We start from the raw sequence: 25,740 nt of genomic DNA, 5'->3' as shown, positions 1-25,740 counted from the left end.
TAGACCAAGTGAAACTCATTTCAAATGCAGGCCCATCCTGCAGACACGTAATGCCAGGTGTTTGATAATTTCATTCAAACTTATATTGCTTTCCTTCATTTTAACATTGTCTAACATCACTGGCTGCTGTAGGTGATGTAGCAGTTTCTCACTTCCCTTTCAGCAACACGTTTGTAACACTAATAAAAGACAAAAACTGGCTGGTATAGGACAACAGCCATAACCTCTACCAAAATCCACTATAAATAATGCATCAGTAATGAAACAGATACACTGTTGAAAAATCAAGAAAAATTATAATCAGTAATTTTATTGCGTGCATCTAGGTATGACACATTGACGAAGTCACTGAAGAACCTGCAAAGCAAGAAGTCCCCAATCAGAAAACTAGGTAAAAGCAGGCTAGCACAAAACAGTTTGACAGTTTTATTCCAGCAGGAACACTTGGCCATGGTGCCATGTGAGTGCAGTGAGGACAAGGGCCCATTTACCCTGCAGCCCACACAGAGAGGAACAAAGAATGCCTTCCTCATCCAATGAGCACAGGGACAAAATCAGAAACTGCTCTTTAATTCTGGAGAGCCGATGTTTCCAGTAATGTTCCCAGCAAAAGTTGGTTAGGATGTAAGCAAAATACTCTGAGCATCTGGAAGAACAGCCCACCACAGCCATGTGGAAGTTGCCTATTACACATTGCACAGCTGTCCATTAGCTCCCAACAGCACAGCTTAGCTCCTCAGCACCCAGCCTCACCTCCCTATGCGTCCTCTCCTGCAGCAGGCGCATCTCCACCTTTCGTGTTTCGGGTATAAATCACTTGGGCTCGGTGCTTGGACACCAGTTTGATCAACCCTATGAAAAAACACAATTACATTAGTTTGCGTGTACTGACAGATGCCAGGGATGCTGAGGTCCCCCCTAGAGAGGAAGGGCAATGTACAAGAGGAAATAATAGGTGGTAGCAGCTTATGCAAGTCTTTTGTTGCCATCTGGCTGCACTTACATCACAGCCCATCCTTCTGACAACATTTTTCTTAGTACAGAAATGCTTCTACGTAACAAACTGCTGCTCCATACTTTGGAGCATTTCTGAAATTCAAGCTAAGGCAGTGGCTCTCCAAAAACAATATAAGCATGGGGCAGTTCAGATGTTGCAGGAAAGCTGCTGGGCAAGCAAGGAAAATCAAACAGCCAATTCGAGCAGCTGTTTTTTTGTTTTTTTTTTATTTCTGAGTGCTCACCTTTGCTGAGGAGCTCCTGGAGGGCAGCCCGAGCCAGGGAGCCTCGGATCTTCAGCCTTTCTGAGACAACTGCAGGTGTGATGAGCTTGTAGTTGGGCACTTCTTTGCACAGTTTGTCATAAGTGGCCTTGTCAAACAGGACAAGGTTGTTCAACTTGTCCCTCACTTTCCCCTTGGACCACTTCTACTTGAAAAGAGAGAAAAAACAACACCCCCCTAAGCCATGTTGTAAGCAAGAACAAAAAAATGGAACTAAACGATGCCCCAAGAACCATGAAATGTTTCCGTATCACATCCCAAACTAAAGAACTAATGAGATGCACAAAATTGCCTCTGTAAATGAACGTGCTGCAGATAATACCTGCAGTATCTAAAAATAAGAGGACTAAAGCCCTCTGTTACTCAGGTTTATGTACAGTGTATTATTATTTGTTGCTATTATGTACAACTCGCTGGCAGATGAAGAGCTGGCTCCTTTAACAAGATGCCCGCCCCGCCTTCAGGCCGCTCCCGAGCCCGGCCACGCCGCACACGCGCCAGGCCCGGGACCCCGCCGCACCCCGAGCCCTCCGGCCCGCCGCTCCCACCTTCTTCTTGGCTTTGCCGCCGGACTTGTTGACCGGGTCCTTGTCCTTCTTGGCGGACTTGCCCGCGTCCTTCTTCTTCTTGTCGTCTTTGGGCGGCTGCGAGAGGACGAGAAGGATGGGGGGTGAGCGGCGAGGCGCGGGGCCGCCGCCCCGGGCACCTCGCAGGGGTTCCCGGCCCGTTCCGGGAGCCGCCGGCGCCTCTCGGGCGGCCCAGCCCGGCTCGCCCCCCGCCGCCCGGCCCGGCCCCGCTCACCATGATGCGGCCGCAGCTGCTCCGCAAGATGTCGGCGAGAAAGGAAGATCGCGGTGCGCGGCGGGGGCGGGCCCGCGGGCCGGGCGTCACCTCCGGGGCGGGGGCGCCGCCGGCCGGGCGGGGCTGCTGCCGCCGCTGCCGGGGCCATGGCGATCTTCAGCGTCTACGTGGTCAACAAGGCTGGCGGCCTCATCTACCAGCTGGACCACTACGCGCCCCGCGCCGACACCGAGAAGACGTTCAGCTTTCCGCTCGATCTCGTCCTGCGCCCGCACGACGAGCGTGTCGTCGTCGCCTTCGGGCAGCGGGACGGCATCCGCGGTGCGGAGGGTGGGAAGGGCCGGGCGAGGCCGGGAGTGAGGGAGTGAGCGAGTGAGCGAGTCAGGGAGTGAGTGAGCGAGCGAGTGAGGGAATGAGGGAGTGAGTGAGCGAGTGAGGGAGTGACCGAGGGAGTGAGGATGCCGCCGCGCTGTCCCCGCAGTGGGTCACGCCGTGCTCGCCATCAACGGCGCCGAGGTGAACGGTCGCTTCACGGCGGACGGGAAGGACGTGCTGGAGTTCCTGGGTAACCCCGCCAACTACCCAGTGTCCATCCGCTTTGGCCGCCACCGGCTCTCCTCCAACGAGAAGCTTATGCTGGCCTCCATGTTCCACTCGTGAGTCCGGGTGGGCCGTGGCGGGACCCGGGTGGCGCGGGCAGGGCTGGTGGAGGGCGCTGAGGGGCCTGTCCCCACAGGCTGTTTGCCATCGGGTCACAGCTGTCGCCTGAAGTTGGGAGCTCCGGGATCGAGATGCTGGAGACCGACACCTTCAAGCTGCACTGCTTCCAGACACTGACAGGTACCATCGGGCCCCAGGCACCCCACACCATCTGCTTTGTCTCTGTGCTTGGCCTTCCTTTATGCTCCTGGCATTATGGCTTCCAGGGATCAAATTCATGGTTCTTGCTGACCCAAGGCAGACAGGGATAGACGCTCTTCTCCGTAAAATCTATGAGATTTACTCAGACTTCGCTCTGAAGAATCCTTTCTACTCCCTGGAGATGCCAATAAGGTAAGGAAAAGCCCACTTTTAGTAACCTGGCTGCAACCCCTCATTGCTTTCTGCCTATGCAGTAGCAAATGCAGACAGTTCTTAAGTAGGGAGGGGGAAGGAAGCTACAGCACACTACTGCAGAGAGCAGACACAGACCTGAGCTCTTTCCAGTGCTGGCTCCGCCAGGGAAATGGGAGGTGCTCTTCCTTGGCACAAACCCTGCTCTCCTACCTTATACTCAGGCCTATACAATAAACTTTAATCTCAACTAAGGACCAAGTCAGCTCTGGACAGCAGTAATGTAGCTGTGTCATATCTTCCTGAATCTCCTTGAAAGATGCAGAGCCAAAGGATTTGGGGATCCTTTGTTAGCTTTGTTAACTCACTTCCATAGATAGAAGTCATCCATTTTACTTTTCTTTTTCTGACTATTCCAGGTGTGAGTTGTTTGATCAGAACTTGAAGCTTGCTCTGGAGGTGGCAGAGAAAGCTGGACCCTTCGGACCTGGATCATAAAGAAAGCCTTGCCTCTTGCAGAGATTCATTCATCTGAAGAATTGGGCCTCTCTCTTCCCTGGCTGGCCTCTCACAATGCTCCCCTCTCCTCTGCACATCCCCAAAACATGCTTCAGTATCTCCCAAAATACCAGTTTATCCCCTTTGTTGTGAAACTTACCTTAAAGAGATTCCTTAGCACTGTTTACATTGGGCCACAAGGCCTTATTTTGCTGTTGGAGCTCCACTGCACTTGGGTGAAGGAGAAGGTGCAGGTCTGTGGCTTTACCACAGTCAGTGCTTTTCTTTCCTATCATAAATGTACATATGTATTTTTCCTGTATAGCTCTAACTTATGGTTTTGCAGAGGGTTTCTGTATAGAAGTAATAAGTGTTTACTAATGAGACAAATGGCTGTTTGCTTTCTGTTGGTGGGGACATTGGCACCTCAAGAAAATATGTGGATTTGGGTGGTTTTGCTTGCACCACTCTGTAAGACAACCAGGGCCCTTGTGACACTGCTCCATTTTTATTTCAGATATAGAAGAAGATCATGTAATTAAGTACAAAATGTAATTCAGTTCCATTTACCTAATTAAGGCTAGCTAACTACTCTTGCAACTGAGGTACTCAGCGAAGTACCTGCATGCAGGTTCTTTAAGAGTTGAACTTGCCTCTTTCAGGATCCTAAGACAGTAAATCGTTTTGGGGAAAAACAAGAATATTCAACAAATTCCTGGTTAAATACCTGAGTGTACTTATTGCAGGGTGCTGGGCCTGACTGCTGGGGCTGTCAGTGATGGCTCTGCTAAGGCTGACTCAGAGGCAGCCTGAGCCCCTGCCTGCAGCCATGAGAGACACAGCTCTTGACCAAAACTATCCCAGTCTTCACACCTTGTATTGAAAGAATACAAGCCAATGCTAGAAATGTGGGTTATCAAGAAACCCAGCTGCAGAAGTCATGGGTTGGTGGTGGCTGCTGTTGCAGTTCCTGCCTGCTGGGATAGCTTTCCTGGCTGATTTGCAGAGCACTGGCTACAAGCTGCCTTGGCAGCAGCTGCCTCCCTTGCAAATTATTAACACTGCACACAGACATCGCACCAGGCAGGATCAGTTCACTTAGGAGGAGCTTCTGAACGCCATGAATTCCCTGGAAGCGTGCCTATTTCTAAATGTTGTGGAGAGCCCTGCCACACCTTGTCCTGCTGTTCCCCTTGTCCGCGACAACACTCCCTCACTCCTAAACACCAACCCCATGCAGAGCTAAAGCCTTGCTGCTGTCAGAGCAGGCTGGGCTGCAGTCATCACCGTTCCCTGACCTGCTGCTGTCATGTGGCTGAGCATACACAGAGCTCGTGCTCAAGTGACCTGGGACAGCTGTGCTTATGGCAGCTGGATGGGATGGACGCAGGCAGCAAAGGCTCGGTTCAGGGCCCCCGAGCAGCGAAGCTGAACTGATTAATGTCTCAGTTAATGGCTGAGACAAACAATAATGATAAAACTAGAGGTAAGTGTACCTGAAGCCAGTCATTTCAGACCACTTGTAGTGGGCAAGCTTGGGCTGCAGAGCCTGCTTGCTTCACTAACACTGCTGTGAGGAAGAGGTACAGTAAAATCATTGCAAATGTAAACTAGGTGAATTATCACATCTTAAGGGAAAAAGTGATCAGTAGCAGGAACCTTGTGCCCTCTGGCACCTGACACTGGATGAGAAGTTGAGACATTTTTATCTAGGTTGCAGCAATAGGTAAACTCACTCCTAGGCCAGTTAAACAAAAACTAACATCATTCACGTCAACGTGGGAACATCCCTTCCACCAAGCAGCTTATCCTCAGTCAGCCTTCTTGGAAATCCGGCCCATCTTGGTGCGGATGTTTCGTAGCAAGAAGAAAGCCACTGTGCTAGCAATACAGGTGACTTCAGCTACCCAGAAGGCTGTGGCCCAGCTGTAGTGCTTGGCAATTGTACTGAAAGGCAGTCCAGCCAGGAAACCCCCAACTGTAACGGAAAACAAACAGAAAGCTAACAACACTTGTGTGCTCCCATACTATCTATCAACACCTGCTTTTACATATATAACAATTCCTCAGGCCTGGTTTGAACTTAAAACCCAACACAAAACCTGTTGGACACAGCAGGAAAGCATCCCTAACGCTTCCAGCTTCATTATCTCTCTCCTTAGATGCCTTCCCATGACCTTGGCACCTGGGCCTAGACCATGCTTCATCAAGAATGTGCATGGGTTTTGTTTGTTTTTTGGGGAAATGGGTATTACTTACCATTGGCCATGAGGGCCACTATGGCGTGGGAAGTGCCACACAGGTTGGCAGGGGCACTTTCATTGGCTATGACTCCAAACAGGGCAATCGGCCCATACGAGGAAAACCCAAACACAGCTCCCAGAGTCAGAATCCACAGCTGTCAAAGTTAAAATCAGAAACAGGATCTGTAAATCTCACCACTGTCAGTTAGCAACTGTTAATAATTCTCAGATTCTATACAAAGTACCAGGAAGTTTTGACATCTTCAGGCTGACATCAGCTCCCCAGCCTGCAGCCAGAAGAGATCAAGCCTGTAGAGTCCCCACATCCATAAAGCCCAGCTGTCTCTCCACCTCTCCATCTTACTGGCCAATGCAAGCTCTCCTCCGTCCCACAGTTCTGCCCCCCACACCATGTAACACATCCTGTGCTGATTTGCAAGAAACAAAGCATCGAACAGAAGAGGGCAATGAGCCCATGAAACCACAGGAAAGAACTGTGAATCATGTTGCTTTCATAAACAAGCCTGGAGCTTCCAACTGAAAGCTTTTCTCAGTTTAGATGCATGGGACTGATCAGAGCATGTTTATTTGTGAGGCACCTCTTTCTGATGACCTCTATGCTACTAAGCTGAGAAACAAAAAACAAACAAACAAAAAAACACCCCCACAAAAAAAACCCAAAAACCAAAACAAAACAAAAAAAACCCACCAACACAAAAACCCCAACAGTCTGAACTTCAGTATTAGCTTATGCTCTAAGCAACCTATCTGGCACAAAATCATCAGTCTCTTGTTTGCACAGCAAAGGATAAGTAACACCTCCACATTACAGCATGCTTTTAGAATTGCAAACACCATTTCAAAAAGCCCAGGAGGAATTAAGTGCCATCTTATTTTCCAGATGTGAAACAGAAAGGAGTTAGGAAAACACTTGCCAGAAACCAAATAAGAATGCATCTGCCAGAGCAGAATCATTCTTTCAGATCTCACCCACAAGACCCCTTAGCTGGCTATATTTTACCTGATGAACAGAGGTCCTCAGAACTTTCTTTATAAAACTTAAAAGTTACATAGTTAGACTTTTTAAAGTCAGTTAGTGTACTCAAATTATTATAAGAAAATGTTTCTTTTACCAAACTTACAGTAATCTCTTCTTAATGCCCTGGTTCTAAGTTCTGAGGTGCTAACCAATCTCTCAGGATAGGAGTAAGGCAGACCAGGGAAAGAAGAAAAAGGCAGAGGGAGAAAAAATGCAAGCAGAAACCTCTTGTTCTTTTAGGCCTGTAAGATCAGCTAGAGGTTGCAAGGCTACAGTCCAGAAGTGATTTTCCTGAAGAAGAAGAAAAAAATGAAAGGAGAAAAGAAGTTTTATTTATTTAGCAATCATAAGGGCAGATGCAAGTCACGTCTCATGCAAAGCCTGGAAGACAGGCTGCCCGCAACAACAGGACAGCAGGAGCACCCCAAGCCAGGCTAAGCCAGCGCTTCTCCAGAGTGCAAAAAAAGATAAATATTTGGGAATGGTGAAGGAAACACTCATGCTTTCTGTCATCAAACCTTCCCCTTCCAGGGCTATCCCTATGGATGGCCAGCTGCATGTGAATTACCTTGGGAGAGTCACCTGTGACTGTGATCCGAAAGAGGAACATGGACACACACATCCCAGCCATCATGGAAAGTAGGAGCGCGTGCCGAGGGTTCCCATAGCTTGACAAGCCTACCTGTGACACAAGGAAGGAAAGTGGAGACTCAGAAACTGGCAGGACTTCCATTTAGACCTGTAGTGACTAACAGCACCCACAGCCCAGTCAGAAACACGGATGGCACATCTGTTGGCATACCTTGTTAGTGTGGTTTAAGGGCTGCACACAGTCAAACTGTGCTAAACAAAAGCTCATAGTGCTGAACAATACTTCAGTTATCAACCACTTCCACCCTGAATCTAGCTCCAGATCCCACCACTGGATTTTAATGTGGGTTTTTTTCCCAGACAGAAGACAATTATCAGCAAACAGTCCTTCCACACGAGAATCTGGAGACCACAGTAAAGCAAACAAATCAAAGAGATTAAACACGTCAAATCTGAGAGGCATACTGCAACTCCTAACATCAGCACACCTATTCCCCAGCACCTTCTGGAGTGTTTGGCAGCTGTGCCCATGCACATGGCAGAACTGAGTATGGGTTGGTTTCTCTGCTGTGCTCACAGGGACAGCATTCTGCCTGAGTGCCTTAGTGAAACAGCTCAGATTGCCACTGTGCTCCCTGCCCAGCATGCCCGAGGGTGCACACGACTTACTTTTGCTACTGCTCTATCAGAAAGGTATCCAGCAGCAATGCTTCCCACCAGGCCCCCAATCTCCAAGGCACTAATGTAGGAACTGCCTAGAACACAGACGAAGTGAAGAACAGCCCATCAGATTTAGTCAAAACAGAAACGCTGATGTGGGTTCCAGACCAGTCCTATTGCTGTCAGCTCACAGAGCACTTGAGCAGCTCTGCTGGACACAACCATCTGGCTCATCCCTGTTCAGGAACGCCTGTCTGCCAGTCCCAGGAACGTCCTGGCACTGGGGTGCTTGGTGCATGCAGTAACTCCATCACTGAGTTATTTCAAAACCTGCATGTATCTAAGCAGACAACTAGGAGGTGGGCAAACAAGTCCCCCATGTGGAAGGGCTTCTACCCAGGCGAACTCTGGGCAACACCTCCCAGACTGCAGCCCTAGAGCTTAATAATGCAGTTTTGCGTATTACCTACAAGCATGGATTGTCCCCTCTCCTGGATCAGGAAGAGCTGCCCCCAATCAGTACAGCACGTTTTCACTCCAAAAACGACCAGGTAGCCTGTTGAGAGCACCCAAAGGTATGGTGAGAGCAGCAGCTCTGTCAAGGTGCTGTTGTCACTGGAGGAACCTGTAGGAAGGTTGGGAGGAGTGTTACCACAGCCTAAACCACACCAACCAGCAGCCCAGCAGACAGTTCTGCAGGCAGGAGCAAAGCACAAGAACGTCCCCACACAGGGAGTGGTGTTCACAGCTGCTGAATGGTAGTGAATGGCTCTACCTCCCCCTTGTTCTGGTGACTTCAGAATCTCTTCTGTCATTTTATCCCACATTCATTAAAGATTTGAAAAGAATTATCAAAACACTACTCCCAGTAATTTTCTGTATTGCAGTTGCCAGTAAATCCCTCACAAAGGGTGTTAGAAAAATTACCTCTAGATTCTTTGGGAGTGTTTTTTAGCTGTGCCTGTGAAAGGCACTGCACAGACCCAAACAAAAATGCTTTCAGATGCTACCTTGATAATTGCATCAGTCTTCCAGGAACACCAACAAACTTGCTCTCCCCAGAGAATGCTCTGGGGAAACAATATTATTTTCTAATGCGAAAAGCTCAAGTCTGGCAGCACAGGTACTATGGGACAGCATGGAACACAGGCTGAGTTTCCACTGGCCTTTAAAATCCTACTGAAAACCTGTGTTGCAATTCTCATCTCATGTTGTGCTTTCAGAGAAGCGCCACACTCAGTGGTCTGAACAAACATTTACTAACTAGATGTCCTAAGTTAGGACAGAAACACTGAGCAGAGTCCACCGTGAGCTAGGGGTCAAGAGAGCCTAAGGTGGGGGGTGAGGGGAGAACTGCCTGTCTGCTGCCAAAGCAGAGGAGCGGGTCAGGCTTAAGGAAGCATTCCTTGCTGTTGTAATTTTCCTCTCTCTACCACCCCACCAAAATTGCATTCACGGTCTGAGCACACAAGGGTACAAGAAAATAGAGATGCTGGTAGCAGGAAGACATGACATGTATGGGGAGAGCAGCCCTGAGCACCTCAGCCACACACGGGTGTCTGCCAGAATAAAGCAGCCAAAACCAACCCACTACCTCACACCTGCCAAAATGTGACTTCAGAAACTGGGGAGGGTGGAGGTGTCAGTATGCTGAGAGTGACACATCTGTACCAGAACACAGACAGAAGGTAATGCACCTTCTGCTGCAGCTGCTTGCTTGCATTGATGCTCACCTTTCTTCCCTTTCTTGACTCCTTGTTCAATGTTGGGCAGCCCAACATCTGCCGGCTCGTTTTTAATCAGGACAAGGCAAACAAAAGAGACAACCATGCAGGTGAAGCCAGAGAAGGACAAAGTCTTGCGCCAATCGTAGTTCATAGACACAAGAGCAGCGACAATGGGGCCTAAGCCTCCAGCCAAGTTCATGCTTGTAGACAGGATTGCCCACCAAGTCCCAAACTGGGAAGGCTCAAACCACTGTGCAACAAGAAAAATAGCATGAGGTGTAAGAGAGTGATAGCACACTTGAAAACCCTCCCTTGAAGCCCATGATGTGGGGTTGGGGCAATTCAGACACAGAACTCCAAAAGCAGGTAGAGGGAACACGCACACCACGCTGCTTTAGTCATGCAGGGAACTCCAAACGTTACTCAAGTGTCAGCCATGAGAGCTTGACAGGTGGTCACACTGTGAGCCAGCTCAAAGTAATTTCCATTTACAGACCATGAAACTGAGACGTGGGGCAGGAAAGGCAAGTTTAAGAGCACATGGTTATGCATACTCACTTGCTTAGGAACAGCATCCTCCTGGAGAGGTCTGCTGGCTCAGGAACTTGGATGGATATGGAGAGTCACAGGGTAACATTAGGACACGCTGTTGCATTAAGTGTCAGACATGATGGGCTCTGTATTGCAACGAGCACTCAGAGCCAGAACCACTTGGGTGGTTCTCGTCAGCAGGAAAATGTCTAAGATCTACATTCATTAACATCTCCAGAAAACACCACGGCTGATATTTCTGTTACTTGTGCCCTTCTTTTCTGTGCATCCCACTGTACTGCACAGCACTCTCCTCATCAGTTAGGGGAGGCTAGGTGACTCACAGAAGGGCAATAAAGTTGTTTATCTTTTCCCCACCCTGCCCCACAAGTACATGCAGAACATTCACTCCTGGATTTTACATCTTCTGTGAGGGATCAGCATAAAGCTAACCAAACTCCTCTCCTTCTGTCCTTGGGAGAAATCAATCTGGTCCTTTCAGACTGTCACAAACCCCCAAGTACATACAGCTTACAGACTCACCTCATGCCATTCCTCCATCTTATCAGGTTTTCTATCTGAACCACCTGTGATTTGGAATTCCCAAGTTGCCCACGTACGCAGATGGAACTGTGCTCACTGTCCCCTGACCCACAGCAAAGCCTGACTTGTAGCAGCAGAGACAAGCAGCCCTATGTGTCCACACCTAAAATGCTTAATTCCCACAAAGTCCGTCTCAGCGGGGCAGAACTCTGCTACCAGATGTTACTCACCAAACTGAGCTACGCTGAAGGCACATAGGGGCAAAGGCTACAGAGTGAATCTTTGCTAGAATAAGCAGATCCCCATGCACAGAAACTTGTTTCACCAGCAGCAGAATGCAGATAGTGCAGACAGTGCTCTAGATCTCCTTGGCTGGAAGGGAGTGAGAAAAGCTGCAAGTCCCTCTGGATTCTGGGCAAGCATGGTCGGCACAGCCCTGATGCCAGGACAGGTCAAGAGAGCAGTGGCAATTCCCGCACCTTTCTCAGCACTCACCTTGCGCAGGATCTTCCCGCAGGGCGGCCAGCCCAGGCCCTGGGCCAGGCCGTTGAGGAACCAGAGCCCGGCGAAGGCCATGACGGTGGAGCTCCAGGAGAAGACCACGTTGACCAAGCCCACCATGAGGAGGCCGGAGGAGAAGAGCCAGCGAGCGCTCATCTGGTCCGAGAGGACGCCGCTGATGAACTTGCTGATGGCGTAGGCTGCAGACTGGCTGCTGGTGATGAGACCTGCGGCGGGCAGAGCCCAGCGGCGCCTCAGCCCGCGGCACGGCCAGCAGCGGGCCGGCGGGGCGGAGGCACCGGCACCGACACTCACCCAGCTCGTCCTTCCCCAGCGGCACTTCGGCCATGACGGCGGGCATGACGAACGAGAAGGTTTTGCGGTTGAAGTAATACAGCGTGTAGCCCACGAACATGGCCGCGAAGATCACGGCCCGGTACCGCCCGTACCCGCCGGCCGCCATCGCGCCGCGCCGCCCGCGGGGCCGCACCGCTCCGCACGGACGGACACACGGACGGACGGGCACACGGACGGACGGGCACACGGACGGGCGGGCACGGCCCCGCCCCGGCCCGCGGAAGTCCCGCCCCGGCCCGCCCCAGTCCCGGCACACACGCACCGCCCCGCACAGCCCTCGGCAAGTGGCATTTTTATTTTTGGCCCAAGAGGCCAGAATGGAGAACAATGTCAGATGCACATTCGCGGCGCTCGGACCCCACTCGTGTGTGTGGCAGCAGCAGGGACGGTCTGAGGAGGCAGGAGGTCACAGCCAGGGACAGGGACAGGGAAGGTCACACGATTAAGTCGGTCCAAGTGCACAAAATACCGAGGAAGGTAGGCAGTTGCCATTGGACTTTCCAGGTTTGGTTGTTTGATCCGTATCACTGTCCTTGTGACTGACTACAGGATGTGCCAACACGGCCCATCTCTCCCTCACCTCTGCATTCAGTGTTGCCTTTTCTGAACTTAAACTATGAATAGAATCTTTCTGTCAAGTCTCACTTCATGGTTCTTGGACTCTGCTACAGAGCACAGACAGTTTTAACAAACAGCCTATTGAAAACAGACACAGCCATATCTCAAAGCACAGATCATCTACCTTCCCAATTTTGTTCCACCTTCCCATGAATCCAAGTATTAATACACCTCCGACCAGCTGGAATGATGCATTTGCTCTAAGTCAGGGTCTCATATGCAAAGACAACAGCATTTCAGGTCTATATCCTTCTGCAATCATATTCACAAGAGGTGGGGCACAGAGTTCATGTTCCAAGTAACTTCCTTACACCTTAGGATATTTTTGTACTGCTTTCTCCCCACAGGAAAGTCACTTTGGTGACTTCTGTACTGAAACAAAGACAATCATGGTGGGTAGTCTGCCACACATAATAGAAGAAAAACAAAAACCAATTCACTAAGTTAGTAGAGGCAAAATCCGCAGAAAGAACAAAAAAATAAATTTACATCTCTATCCCATTGTGTTGTCCTTTTGTTCCATTTACATCATCACTAGCCAGGTCCATAAGAAAAACAAGAAAGTAACTATGAAATAAATAGATGCTGACACTCGTAGGATTTCCAGGTGTTACAATTCATCGTTTTTCCTGCTTTCTCCTCCAGCTTCTGCCTTCTCTTTTTTGGACCCTGTGTAATGAACCAAACACAGTTTCACACTGCAGTCATTTTCACAGCATGCAAAGCAGAACTAAGAGTCTCTGACATTTGCAAAATTTGCCACAAAACTTGCAGTCCAAGGTACAGAGGTTTTGGGGGTTGATACTCAGCTCCATGGAGCTGAAGCCATGAACTCCCTGGCCCTGAGAACAGTGCTGCCCTGGCAGCAGGAGCAGCACAGCAGCAGCTCTCAAGCAGAGCCCATCTCACAGCCATGGGACTGGCTGTAAACTGGAGTGACAGGGGCACAAAGCAGGAGTGGTGCATCAGAATTCCACTCTGAACAACAAAAACATAGGAATGGTAAGGAACTAAAATTTGTCTTCCTGTTTGCAGAATTAACAATGGATCAGCAGTCAGGGATTCTACCATCATATTACATGTTACAGCTAAAAATCTGCAAAGGAGTCCCCAGACACCCTGCACTTGAAGCTCCCAAGTTCCAGAGCATTAGCAAAACATTTACCCACCAGAGTCTGATCCAGGCTTATCATCTATTGCTGCTTTCTCAACTATAGGAGGTTCCTTGGCTGGATCAATATCCTCTGGTTTGTCTATTTTTAAAGCAGAAAGAAACAAAAGTCAAGGGAGAACACACAGGAAAGAAGGTGCAAAGAGGTTAGGTAAGTAAAGATGAGGTTAAACCAGCCAGCTGTGGTGTCTCAGCAGGACTGTAACAGCTCGCTCTCACAGCAGATCACTACAACACTCAAGAGAAGCACCACAAAGCTGCTCTGTATTTGCCTGTGAGTGCCAAGCTTTATGTCCCCTGAAGCCCTGGAGACTGACTGGATACACAGGCAGATGACCTTTGGAGCTGTGACTGAGCAGGATCCCATGCTCAGACCAGAGCAACCAGCAGGAATGCTGACGAACAACACTCCAGATTTAAAAGGACCAGGGCACTTGAGATCTGAGGATCTTAAAAAGTTCAAAAAACTAAGTCCTAGTGCCCCAAGAGATTTTTTTCTTCCTGAGGTCCATCTAGGCCACAAACCTTTCTCATCAACAATTCATTCTACTCACTGATCTAGGACAGGACTTGGAGTATTCGGCTTGGTACACTGAATGCCTTATCTCTCCTAGAAGTCAACAAGCCAGCAAAACAGGCACTGACTATCCTGGGAAACTTATACATAATTTCTGTTTCTTCACAAAAAACCCAAACTCACCTAATCTCAAAGTTAACTACTGTTCTCCCTTCTTTAGCTCCCGTTCAATCAAGAGAAACACCAGGTATTACATGTGGTAATTATATAATAGGGCATTACATACATGCTCCAAGCCTGCTACTTACCTTCTTGTTTCCCCTCCGTGGGAGGGATAGTATTCTCAGTCTCAGGGGCTGCTGTAGTATTCTTGCCTGAGTCAGTTTTTGTGGCATTCTTCTCCCTTTTGGGTTTGGGTTTTGCAAACTTGGCTTTATTCAGGAGATACTGCACTTCCCTGTCCAGGGCTGCTATCTTGAACTCTATATCTTTAGAGAGCAGCACAGGTTTCTCAGTAGGAGTAAGCTTGTTCTGTTCAGCCAGTGTCTCATTTTTCCAAATCTGTGGAACGCGAGGGAAGAGATGCTTTTGGAATGCTTCTGGGTTCCAGGAACTGCTGTATATCACAGTATCTCAAAGTCACTGCCCCTGGCTATTCTGCTTTACTCAGGACAGCTCTCCTCTGTGCTACATTTCCACCAACCTCTCAGTTACCCAGACACAGGAAAAAGAGAAACAAAATCCAGCGCCTGCCTTTAAAAACTGAGTGCAATCAGATCGCTGGGCTCCACCCCCACCCTGGAGACAATTCCACATGCAACACAGGAACCACCATTCTCCCCAGACATGATGGGCTCAGGCTGGGCATTAGAGAACACTGAAACACACAAAAGGCTTGCTGGTGGCATGAAAACAAAATATGCACATTCTACTCCACGACCCTGAGTGAAAACATAGATCATAACCCAAACTGCCACCCCACCCTCCTCCAGCATCACTCCATCCTTCAGTACCGTTGTTTCATTGATGGCTTTTTCCAGTGTACTCAGTTCCACTTCTGTGAATATCTGGTCAGACTCTGGAATCATTCGGGCTCCCCTTGTAAATAAGAAAGCTTATTTTTGTTAAGCCAAGCAGACTGAACTTTGGCAACTCAGTGGTTACAGCTCCAGTAATAAATAAAAAATCACAACAACCATGCTGGACCCTTCCTGTCCCCCATTTGGACAAAGGGCCTGCTCACAGCTCCTGCAGAACAGGCCACTGGGAAGCAGGGTTCTGCTCACCTTTTCTCAGGAAGTGCCCCTGATTTTCACATTCACTCAGGTCTCATTCTGCTGGCAGCTCCTACATGACCAGTTGCATGACATTCCTTCCCAAAGGCCTGCCCTTACCTGAGAAAGATGGTGGAGTGATTGAGCAGACTTTCCAGAGCAGCCAGGCGTTCTGGCCACTTTCTCCGTTCCTCAACACGGAAGAAAAGGTTCCTACAAAGCTTTTTCAGCTCTGAAAGCTTGTCTTTCAGCTCCTGCAGATGGGAGAGAGGAGAAAGGGACAGTTAGTTTGACCACTGTCTAACACTGGCAACTTCAGAAGTTATAACTGCATTTGTTTTTCACTCTAGCAAATACACCATTTCAGTGCAGCAAAAAGAGCCACATGATGAAGTTTTCAGTCAATAGGTTCCTGCTGAAACTCTTGTAGAAACATCAATGGCTGGCACAACTTCTTATTTTGTTCTGTGCATAATGCTCTAACGAAGCAAGAAACTCTCAAGAACCAGATTACAAAGGCTCTAGCAGCCTCTGTGGTCACTTCCATGTCAGTGACAGTGGACTGGTATCCTGACTGCACACAGCAGTACCTTTGTTGCAGCTGCATAGCCCTCCTCCTCCATCCAAGTGGAAGCCTCACTAAGCTTTTTGGAAATTTCTTCTCTCTGCTCCTCTGTTGAGACAAACTGATACTCTTCTTGGTAGAGCTTGTCCTGTAAAAACAGCAAGCACTGGTCAAACACCACCGAGCCTGGAACCATAAAACAAGAGCACTCACTTGCAGCTAGGCTGGGGTGCTGCCTGCACCCTCCCAAATCTGAGCCCTGCTCCTAGAATTGCCAGGAGCACAATGGTTTAGACACCAGGTTTAGACACACCCACATCCCACGATGGTAACACTGCTACAGTCATTATTTCACTGACTTCATACACACTTCACACTAGTTGCTTCTTCTGCACAACAGTTCCTGAGAAGCTGTAGCTTCTTTACACTCTGGGGGCAATTGTTCAATAAGTTAGATATGCTGAAGGGAAGCTTAATTTTGTATTGAGGAAACATGGGCCTGGGAAGCCTAATAGTATTAGAAAAAGTGACTGAAAGACAAAACCTGGGCTCTTCAAATCAGTTTCCCCAGCTCAAACAACCCCTCTGCACTCAGATCAGCCAAAAGCTGCGCAAAACACTTCTACTGCTCTCCTGGAATTGTCATTTCATTATATCCGTCTCTTACCTGGGTCTCAAAGATGAATGACTCCAAGCTGTTGGCTGATTTTTCTCTTTCCTGTTTCTCTAGATCTCTGATTGTCAAGTCTTGGAGTCTAACATGCAAAGAGAACAAAAATCAAAAGGTAGCAAGTGCTCTTGGTTGAGCAGCATATCACACACAGCAGCTTCTGAGGTCAGCAGTGCTCTATGCGAGCCATCACCCTTCCAAAGCAATTAACTTCCTTAATCCAGAGTTCTAACTTAGCAGAGCCATTTCAAACCTACTTTTTCATTGAGCTCTTCAGTTCATCTTCCTCCAGGTCAGGCACATCATTTACATCCAGCTCCATGGTGATCTCATGGACAAGCTTCTGCTTCTTGGGTGCTTTGATCTTCTCTTCCTCTGTTTTGGTAGCTGTGCTGTCACTGGAACTTTTGGACGCTTCTTCCTCTTTTGCAGTTTCTTTATTTTCTTTGGGACCCTGTAACACAAAGTACATTCTCAAGCAAGGGAACAGATTTTCAGATTCTGCAACTTTTTTCAAAGGCAGGGCACTTCAGAAAAGGGAGAATTCCAGTGAGGAAATGCCATTTCTTAGGTAGTAAAACCACTCCCATTCCTTCAATCTGATGCTCACCTGAGACTCCAATTTCTCGCCTTCTTCCTTTCTCTCTGACTCTACTTTTGGAGAAGCAGTTTCTGCTTGACCTGAAGATTGCTGTTTCTCTTGTCCCTGCTCTTCATCAACATCTACAGTATGGCTTTTCTGGTCTTGTTTCTCCCCCTGCTCTTCTTTACCTGCTTCTGCTAGGCTCTCTTCCTCTTCCTGGTCATCACAAGCAAGTAAAGGGAAAAGCAAAACTATGTTTTAAATGCAGAAATTCCATGCAATGTTTCACAGAACAGATAATTCTACATAACTGCCACAGCAAGACAAAAGGGCTTCCTTCCAGTAGCAGTCACCCTGGGGCTCACCTGAACTGAGTCTGTCAGGTTCTCTCCGGTTTCCATTGTAGAGCCACCACCCCCAAACAGGCTTGAGATAGTGTTTCCAAGTTCTGTTGATGGGAGACAAAAAGTTCAGAATGTTATGTATCCAGAGGAAGAAAGTCACCTTCAGCTCTCAGTTCTTCCCCTCACAACTGCAATGATCACCAAGGGGGTCCTTTGGTGGTGTAGGTGAGCTTCACACACTCCAGACTCACAATTCTCCAGTGTCCCTCCGTGTCCTTGTGTACACAGTCAGCCACACATACAGTCAGACTATGTATTTCCACCCCCAAACCCAAAGAAACTCAATGCTTGTAGTTATCTCAGCCACTACAGGTAACAAAACAGTCAGTGTGACTATCAAAGTTCTGCATTTACTTGTCAGTGTTGACTCCTCCTCCAGCTTGTCCTCCACCAAGGTCTCAAACACCGATTCCACCTTGGAAACAGAAGCTCAGGATTAGTTTTAAGCAGGGACCACAGAGAGGGACAAAACTGAAAAATACATCAGCTGACAACCATCCCAATGGGTGGTGCTTACCCGGTCAAGAGTCAGTACACCACTCTCATCCATGTTGAAGTGTGCTTTGATGCCTTTGGATTCATAGTCCAAGTGCTTCTTGAAACTGTCCCCAACTCCCTTTAGCCTCACAGTAGTGAGATTGAGAGAACCAAAAACTCTGATGACACAGAGGCAAAAGCACAGAGACAACTCAGGATAACAGTGCTGCAGAACAGTAAATCCCTGCTCTCGCTCATGCTGGTGGCGATGGGCAACCAGCATGAGGAACTGGCAGAGCTAAAGGACATGCAGCTCAGAGAACAGATGTGCCAGTGCCAGTCAGACACACTGGGAATACGCTTCCAGGCAGATTGCACTGCCACAGAGCTTGGGTGCTGGGCTGAACTCACCGCAGGTCATCCTGGTTCAGAAATGTCAGATCTCCATAGTTGACATAGAACTCAAAGTCATCTGTGTAGCGGTTGAAAGTGATTACTTTGCGCTGGGGATAGGGCGCCATGCGCTGGAACAAAATCCTCTTGTTATGCTTCAAACTCCTAGATTTATCATCCTCCTCAACTTCACGAGTAAACTCCACCTGCATCACAAAGAGAAAATAAGATTCAACAACTGCAAATTGTGGCATCTTACATCAGCAGTGTTCGGCTGCTCAGCCTCATGCAAAAGGTGGGGGGCAGGCAAATATTCCTCAATTGATATTTGCATATGCCTGGCTCCTTGGATACTGCATTTCTACTACAAAGAAGACTTCCTTCTGCTTTATTAGACTGGCAGAAAGATCTCCAGAGCTTCCACACTGAAAGGAAGCCAAGAGGTTCCAGCCTGGATCGATTCTCCCATCAGAGCCTCACACCTTGCACAAGAGAAGAGAAGGAAAACCAAAGGTTACCTGGATAGGAAACACAGCAGCATCCCGAACAATGAAGGGCTTCACCTTAAACGCTTTGCTTAGAGCAGCTGCCTGGTAGACTGCACCCATAGCAGCAGCCTCATCAGCATTGATATTCTTGCCCAGCTCTTCTCTACGAAGTAAAAAGCAACAGACATGAAGTTTGCAGCCTCTACATAAACAGCAGCTTGTCAATGGGAGACAGACTAGAAGGGGACCTCACATACTCACTTGCCCACAGCTTTCAGCAAAACCTCCTGCACTTTAGGGACCCGTGTGGCACCGCCAACTAGAATCACCTGGTCAATTCCATCCTAGGGATTGGAAACAGTCACCTTGTCTTAAGAAAGCAATTTTGGAAAGCTAAGTCCAGGGCTTCCTTATGCTCCTTCCCTGGTCACCACGTGCTGACATGATGCTCTAGGAACACCCACACTACATACACCCTGCTGTCCCTGTGACAGATCTCAGACTGACATCAGCCGTGCCAACAACCAGGCACCTGGGCTCAGGTCTGTCCAACAGTGACAACGTGACTGTGGCTTCAAGCCACCTGAAAAATGGGGCTTGATTCAAAATTACACAAACTAGTTCAATGCCACAGGAGACAGTGACACCAAGAGCCGGCTGGATCTGAACACACAGAAAGCCAGCCTTTAAGAGGGAACTCAGTGTCTTGCACTGAACATCAGCACCCAAAGCTGCTCAAGAGTTGTGGCATCCTGCAAAGTGAGCATTTAACCTGCAGTGACTCCCTCCAAAGGACTGCCTCAAGTTTGGTCCAACTGCAGCCCACAACAGGGCTCCCTTTAGGGAGTGTGCAAAGGAGAACCCCAAACACCCATAATTCTGCATCCAGACTCATTCAGTTAAATCTGAGTGAGACCAGAACCAGTATCCAAGACAAATAGAGGAAACATCATTATTCCAAACCTACAGCAGAGGAGTAAAGTGTTTTAAGACAAAGAAGCCCCTCCTCCAAGTCCCTAATTTCTGGCAGATAGTGCAGAGGAACTGTGACACAGTCCTGCTTGATACTGCAGCAGGCAAACTCTCTGTCACAACAGCAGGCATCTACCTCCTAACAGTCCTGACAACACAACCACTGATGCCTCAATCATGATGTGGCAGCAGCTCCACACACACTAGCTTCAGGTTTGGTAATGCATTTTCTTAAACACACCATATTCATCTGTGCGCTACTCAGAGCCTGCTGCACGGGTCCTGGGACACGCTTGAACAAGTCAGAGCACAAATCCTCAAATTCTTGTCTTGAGACTTTGGCTTTGAAGTCTATGTCATCCAGTAATCCCTCAATCTGTCCAGAAAAAAAAAAACAAAAACAAAACACCAAACAGTCAGAATGAAATTAATTGTGGAGCATTTTCCAAGCAAAATCTTTGTCCAGTGTGCAAAAAGTTCTGGCTTTTGTAACACACAACAGACCTGACCACACTCATCTGAACCCTACCATTGCTAAGGTGGATGAGAGGATGGAACATGGGTGTAACAGACAGCTTCTCTCAGTGAAAGCTTATTTAACATACTTGACACGAATAACTCTTCTTCAGTCCACTCAATCATCGGTGGTACCAAGCGGGCACAAGCTGAGAGGGACCACCGGGAGCGATGCTCCTCAGCAGACCTGCGCTGCAGAGGGACAGTGCTCCCTTACACCAGTCCTCAACCCACCCCACACTCAGCCCAAAGCATGCAGGAACCCCCAGCAAAGGTCAGACCTGTGCCATGTGATCAGCATTCGCACTCAGCACAGTTTTCAGGCGGTTGGCCTCCTTCAGCAGTTTGGCCATGGCCCGAGGATTCTTCCGGACATCTTTTGAAGGGTGCTGCTCATTAAAGAGTTTTGCCAAGTAGTCCCGGAGGCGAAGCTCCATCTCTAAACCTCCAAGAGTACGGTCAAACCTGAGCAAAAGAATGAACAGAGGTGTAATAACCGAAACCAAATTGAAATACAAATTTCATGTATTATTTCACAAATATGCAGAGCAGCAAGTGGTCAAAAATAGCTGCAGTATTATCAGCTGTGATGTCTGTGAAAGAACAAAGGTTGTCCCCAAAGTAACATATTATAATGAAAGAAAGATAGAAATAAGAGATTTACCACCACAACAACCTTTCAACATGCAATTTCATTATATTTTAGGTAAATGCCTTATTGCCAAGCATGTAAAACAGCTGAGAAGCCAATGGACAACTGTATCAGGTCCCAGGTATCTTCTTGAAAACAGCAACATAAATGCATTGGAGTTAAAACTGCTGGGCTGGGTATGCACCCGCCTCCTTATCTGGCAATGCATTAAGTCCACTGTATTTTCATTCCTCTCTAGAAGTGTATTTCTCTTATTCCAACTGATACACTTAAAAGATTACGTGTAATGGAATAGGTTTACATGGCTTGAGGCTATCAAAAGAAAGCCTAAAGCACACTAAGTACACTGGTTCCCTCCTAGGTTCCTGGAAGTTCTCAGTTACCTTCTGCAAAAGACAGCAATACCAAAATAATTCCCAACTGGAGCTTTCTTGCTCCAAATGTTTCCCCCTCAGCCATCCAAATTACTGTACTGAAGCCTCACTGCAAAATACTACATTATGAAGATTGTGAAACAAATAGTTTCTTTCCTGAAGCCTGTGGGATTTGTGCAACTCTTGTGGAATTCTTACCCAATGCCTTGGATCTGCAGTTGAGGCTGGGTTCCCGAGTCCTTAGTTTTCACTGTCTGATAAGTAACAATAGTACAAACAGTGCTTCCTGCTCCCATGTCGTAAAACATGATATTCTGAAAAGAAAAGCTGGGATAGTGAAGCAGAAACAACTGGACATCCCCCCACAAATAAATAAAGAACCTTTCAGTGTGATACAGGCGGCAACTATCTACTCCCTGGATTGACTTTATACCCTAAGGGCAGGACTCGTATTTTGACCAAACATTATGTTTTTGACCAAACACAGGCTCAGGGTCATGTTTGACAGAAGGAGACAAGAAAACTTCTAATGTATTTCACAGTTCAAAACCCAAAGTTTTGCTTTTTCTTCAGCCTCAAGTAAATCAAGTACTTCTGAGTCAGTGTTCCAATACTTCAAGTAATCACTGCTCTTATTTTCCCCAGCTGATGGGCAAGGTACAGGTTTACAAAATGGGAATTCCCAGGACTTGTCCTCACTCCAGCAGCTTTCAGGCTTCACCATACATGCACACAGCGTTTAATCTCTTTGTCTTGTTGATAAACACATGAAAACAGAGGAGACTGCTTGATCAGCAGTCTACTTCAAGTTCTTTGGATTTCTTCTGCAGCACTTTCTCCCTTGCGTGCAGGCAATCTCAAATGCATCTCTCAAATGCACCCACCTGTGCCGTGGCATTGATGTCCTTCCTCCTAAAAACCCCATAGTTCAACGCTACGGCCGTGTTGTCATTGATCAGCTGCAGCACCTTGAGGTCAGCCATGCGGGCGGCGTGCAGAACTGCTCTCCTCTCTGCTTGGTTGAAGTAGGCAGGAACTGTGATCACTGCATCTTTGATGGGCTGCTCTGGAACAGTTGTAGGGAACTCTGCATCAGTGCAGCCACACGCAAAGGCTTGCTGAGATGGAGTGACAGCAGCAAACCCAGAGGACCCAAGGTGAAGACTCACACAGAATGCAACCCTGCAGCAGCAGCCAGGATCCCTAGGAACAAATCTCTGTATCCTGCTGAAACCAAGCAGACCTGGCATATTCATGCAAAGCCACAAGTCTACCGACCAGTCTTTCATGTGTCAGGATACTCTCAAATGCTCTTCCATTTCAACAAATACTATCTTCACGGAGCCTTACACTGCCACTGGATTACATTCACTCTCCAGTAAAAAGTCTTTGGACTGGTTGTAGTGCCACTGACCACATGACAAAGCCTCCTGGTAATTTATCCACTTTTCATTACTGTAGTATTTAATTAGCAAGACAGCATGAAATACACAACAGCCTCCTCTCTGTTAGCAAGTTTCACAGCAAAGGGCCATTTTTGCTCTTTGAGTTCAGCTCCAACAGCAAGCTTCCACCCAGAACAGCCTTCACAGAGCCATTTCCACCCTCCCCTGCAGCCAGATCCCATGTGCCTCCACTCTGATCACGCACGTGATAAAGAAAACACTTTACTTTTCTCCAAAGACTGCCTGTAAGAATCCTTCATTGCAACACTAGGTGGTAAACAGAGTGTCTGCTGCCAAGAGTAGGATTAAGATCCCAAATTTGCATCATGTTAGAAACAAATGACAACTGGATAACTTCTAAGTCTTGCTTACAGCCTACAGCTGGAGAGAACCAATATCCTGTTTCCAAAAACCTTGGGTTTCTGAATGCTTTTGGTCTCTACTGGAATCCTACAGTGTACGAACACATACACATATAGACAAGACAAAGCCAAAACCTCCCAACCTGCAAATTCCTCAGCCAGACCACGTGAATAGTTCAGGACCATCCCCAGCATCTCCTCGGGAGAATACCATATCGTTCTACAATGGGAAAGAAAATGATGGCACCAACAGTGAGCTGCAGAAGCCTGGTAGCTGAAGTCCATCCCACAAAGACCCTAGAAGCAGCCACTTACGGGGACAACTTGAAGATAACAGTCTGCCTGATGTCATCCTTCACCAGCTCATGCTCCGGGAACCGGGACTGGTACAGCGCCACGTGGGGATTATCGATCCGCTTACCCAGCAGATCCTGGAAGTATCGGAATGCCACCTTGGGCGTCCTTATGGACTGCAGGAAAAAAACACATCACCCACTTGCATTCCTTCAGTTACGCTGCTGTCAGACCAATCCCTCCCAGACTACGTGGGGAACAACTCTTGCTATGAGAGTAGGAGAACACAGCCACTACACAGAGCAAATAAGACATCCAGGAGATGAGAAGCACAGGACAACAATAAAACACCAGCTCAGATGTTTGATGCATGTATTCTGCAAACAGCAACTCTTACCATCCCCAGTGCACCATCACCGAAGAGTCGCTCATTCTCTTTCAAGGAAACAGCCACGGGTGTTTTCCTTCGTGACTCCCTGAGAACAGAGAGGAAGGAATAAAGCAGTGGAAACAGGTGAACATTCCAGTCTCAGTGAAGATGGATGTTGTTCCCATCCCAGAAGGACTAAGGGAAGGTGCTTAGAGAGGGGGGCCAGCCTCTGCTCAGCTGAGGGGCTATCAGACAAGCCCCCCAGCCCCACTCCTTCCATGCTTTGATGAGACTATTTATGCTTTCCTCCACCCAAAGCAAGGCACGACAGTTCCCTTATTCTATCTAGGACTGCCGAATTTCAGGGAGGTGGGTGAGACATCTCCTCGTTATCTGCAGACTCCCAGAAATTGAGGACGTTCCTGATCATATGTCTTCTCTCACCTGCAGATCCTTCACTCAGTGGCTTGAGGATGGGCTGCAACAGCAGCTGAATACAAGAGGTTTACCTGTGGTACAAGTGTGGGCTTTGAAAAGAGGCAGCAAAACAAACCTGGCTTTGAGCTCCCTTAGGAGAATTAAGCATCAGGGGACAGGTGGGAACTGGGTGCCCTTTTGGGTTTGCACCACAACGTGTCCTTAACCACGTGGGTTTTCGGCACTCACTCGAAAGGGACCCAAAGCGCACCCAAACACCTTAAAAGTGAGCTAACAAACTGCCCTGGACGATGCCCCGCAGCTGCCCACCCAGGGCAAGACTGAGTCACAAGCCCGCGTGGGAGAAGGGGAGGGTTCCTCCGGCAGCCAAGGAACAGGGACGGAGTCCCAGCCCCCGAAGTTCCCTCCCGCCCGCCCGACGCTGCTGGGGGCTGCAGCCGCCGTACCGGGACCGGCCGGACATTCCCGGGCCCTCCTCCCGTACCGGGACCGGCCGGGCATTCCCGGGCCCTCCTCCCGCACCGGGACCGGCCGGACATTCCCGGGCCCCCCCCGCACCGGGACCGGCGCGCTGTTACAGCCGCTCACTTGTTCAGGACGATCTCCATGGGCACGCCAGGCTTCACGATGGCGATCTTCATCGACTCGCTGCCCACGTCCACCGACATCACCGCCACCGGCTCTGGAAACAAACCCTCGGTGAGCACCTGTGCCGGTGTGGGCCAGGACAAGGCCAGGCCCGGACAGGGCGCTGGGGAGGCACCGGAGCACCGGCCGCGGCCCCTCGCCGGCCCGCTCCTCACCGCCGCCGCCCCGCGCCGTCCCGCACGTACCTGCGGCGGGCAGGAAGCACAGGAGAAGCAGCCAGGGCAGCGCCCAGCCGGGCAACCGCGCCATGCTCGGCCCGCACCGCTCGGCCCGGCTCAGTTCGGCTGGACTCGGCTGGACTCGGCCCGGCTGGACTCGGCCCAGTTCGGCTGGACTCGGCTCGGTTCGGCTGCACTCGGCCCGGCCCGGCGCGCGGAGCAGCCCCGCCGCGGCGGCCCCGCCCCCGCGAGCACGCGGCGCGCGCCCATTGGCGCGGCTGCCGGGGCCAGCCCCGCGCGCCAATCCCGCAGCGCGCGCGCGCCAATTGGGCCACGTCGAAGGAAGCCGGAAGCGGTCACGAAGGGAGCCGCGGCTCCCATTGGTCGAGAGCGCGGGGGGGGGGCGGGGCCGCGGGAGCCGGCCCGAGCGGCGCGCGCGCGTCACGGCGAGCGAGTGGGCCACGTGCGAGCAGCCCGCGCCGCGCATGCCCCCTGGCGGCCGAGCGGCGCCTCGCGGCCAGGCCGCC

The 25,740-nt window shown here is 49.3% G+C and overlaps 4 protein-coding genes across 6 annotated transcripts; 1 reads left to right on the top strand and 3 right to left on the bottom strand.

Annotated features, from left to right (window-relative positions):
* Positions 1 to 294: 294 nt before the first annotated feature.
* Positions 295 to 2,110, bottom strand: RPS25 (ribosomal protein S25; the record flags this gene model as incomplete). Its single annotated transcript, NM_001245139.2, is given in 5 exon segments — positions 295 to 357; positions 754 to 852; positions 1,242 to 1,425; positions 1,829 to 1,924; positions 2,082 to 2,110. Coding segments are annotated over 4 exon segments (378 nt in total). The 5' UTR covers positions 2,085 to 2,110.
* Positions 2,111 to 2,227: 117 nt separating this feature from the next.
* On the top strand, positions 2,228 to 4,022 carry TRAPPC4 (trafficking protein particle complex subunit 4). The gene is made up of 5 exons (XM_002188305.6): positions 2,228 to 2,402; positions 2,563 to 2,737; positions 2,818 to 2,921; positions 3,008 to 3,134; positions 3,554 to 4,022. Exons 1-5 carry the CDS (start codon positions 2,228 to 2,230, stop codon positions 3,630 to 3,632), a joined length of 660 nt encoding a protein of 219 aa, XP_002188341.1. The 3' UTR covers positions 3,633 to 4,022.
* A 99-nt stretch (positions 4,023 to 4,121) lies between these two features.
* Positions 4,122 to 12,043, bottom strand: SLC37A4 (solute carrier family 37 member 4). Of its 3 annotated transcripts, XM_072918227.1 has the most exons (9): positions 11,783 to 12,040; positions 11,462 to 11,694; positions 9,899 to 10,142; positions 8,632 to 8,790; positions 8,175 to 8,260; positions 7,483 to 7,596; positions 7,140 to 7,205; positions 5,892 to 6,030; positions 4,122 to 5,610 (listed from the first exon to the last, which is right to left on the bottom strand). In XM_072918227.1, exons 1-9 carry the CDS (start codon positions 11,928 to 11,930, stop codon positions 5,444 to 5,446), a joined length of 1,356 nt encoding a protein of 451 aa, XP_072774328.1. In that variant the 5' UTR covers positions 11,931 to 12,040; the 3' UTR covers positions 4,122 to 5,443. The 3 variants fall into 3 exon arrangements, 2 of the variants coding, with proteins under 2 accessions (XP_072774328.1, XP_072774329.1); XM_072918228.1 differs by lacking the exon at positions 7,140 to 7,205 and having other exon boundaries at positions 11,783 to 12,039; XR_012051876.1 differs by lacking the exon at positions 4,122 to 5,610 and having other exon boundaries at positions 7,018 to 7,205; positions 11,783 to 12,043.
* A 56-nt stretch (positions 12,044 to 12,099) lies between these two features.
* On the bottom strand, positions 12,100 to 25,470 carry HYOU1 (hypoxia up-regulated 1). Its single transcript, XM_030290767.3, has 24 exons — positions 25,241 to 25,470; positions 24,996 to 25,089; positions 23,997 to 24,075; positions 23,621 to 23,775; positions 23,449 to 23,525; positions 22,383 to 22,564; positions 21,697 to 21,812; positions 20,754 to 20,937; positions 20,198 to 20,332; positions 19,246 to 19,328; positions 19,015 to 19,147; positions 18,515 to 18,702; positions 18,144 to 18,282; positions 17,981 to 18,041; positions 17,588 to 17,670; positions 17,250 to 17,438; positions 16,897 to 17,093; positions 16,637 to 16,724; positions 15,995 to 16,117; positions 15,525 to 15,658; positions 15,144 to 15,228; positions 14,439 to 14,691; positions 13,612 to 13,695; positions 12,100 to 13,111 (listed from the first exon to the last, which is right to left on the bottom strand). The coding sequence occupies exons 1-24, from the start codon at positions 25,302 to 25,304 to the stop codon at positions 13,053 to 13,055; spliced, it is 2,985 nt and encodes a 994-aa protein (XP_030146627.2). The 5' UTR covers positions 25,305 to 25,470; the 3' UTR covers positions 12,100 to 13,052.
* Positions 25,471 to 25,740: the final 270 nt, after the last annotated feature.

This window comes from Taeniopygia guttata, chromosome 24, assembly GCF_048771995.1.
Source record: "Taeniopygia guttata chromosome 24, bTaeGut7.mat, whole genome shotgun sequence".
NCBI lineage: Eukaryota > Metazoa > Chordata > Aves > Passeriformes > Estrildidae > Taeniopygia > Taeniopygia guttata.
This window is presented reverse-complemented; position numbering and strand designations above follow the sequence as displayed.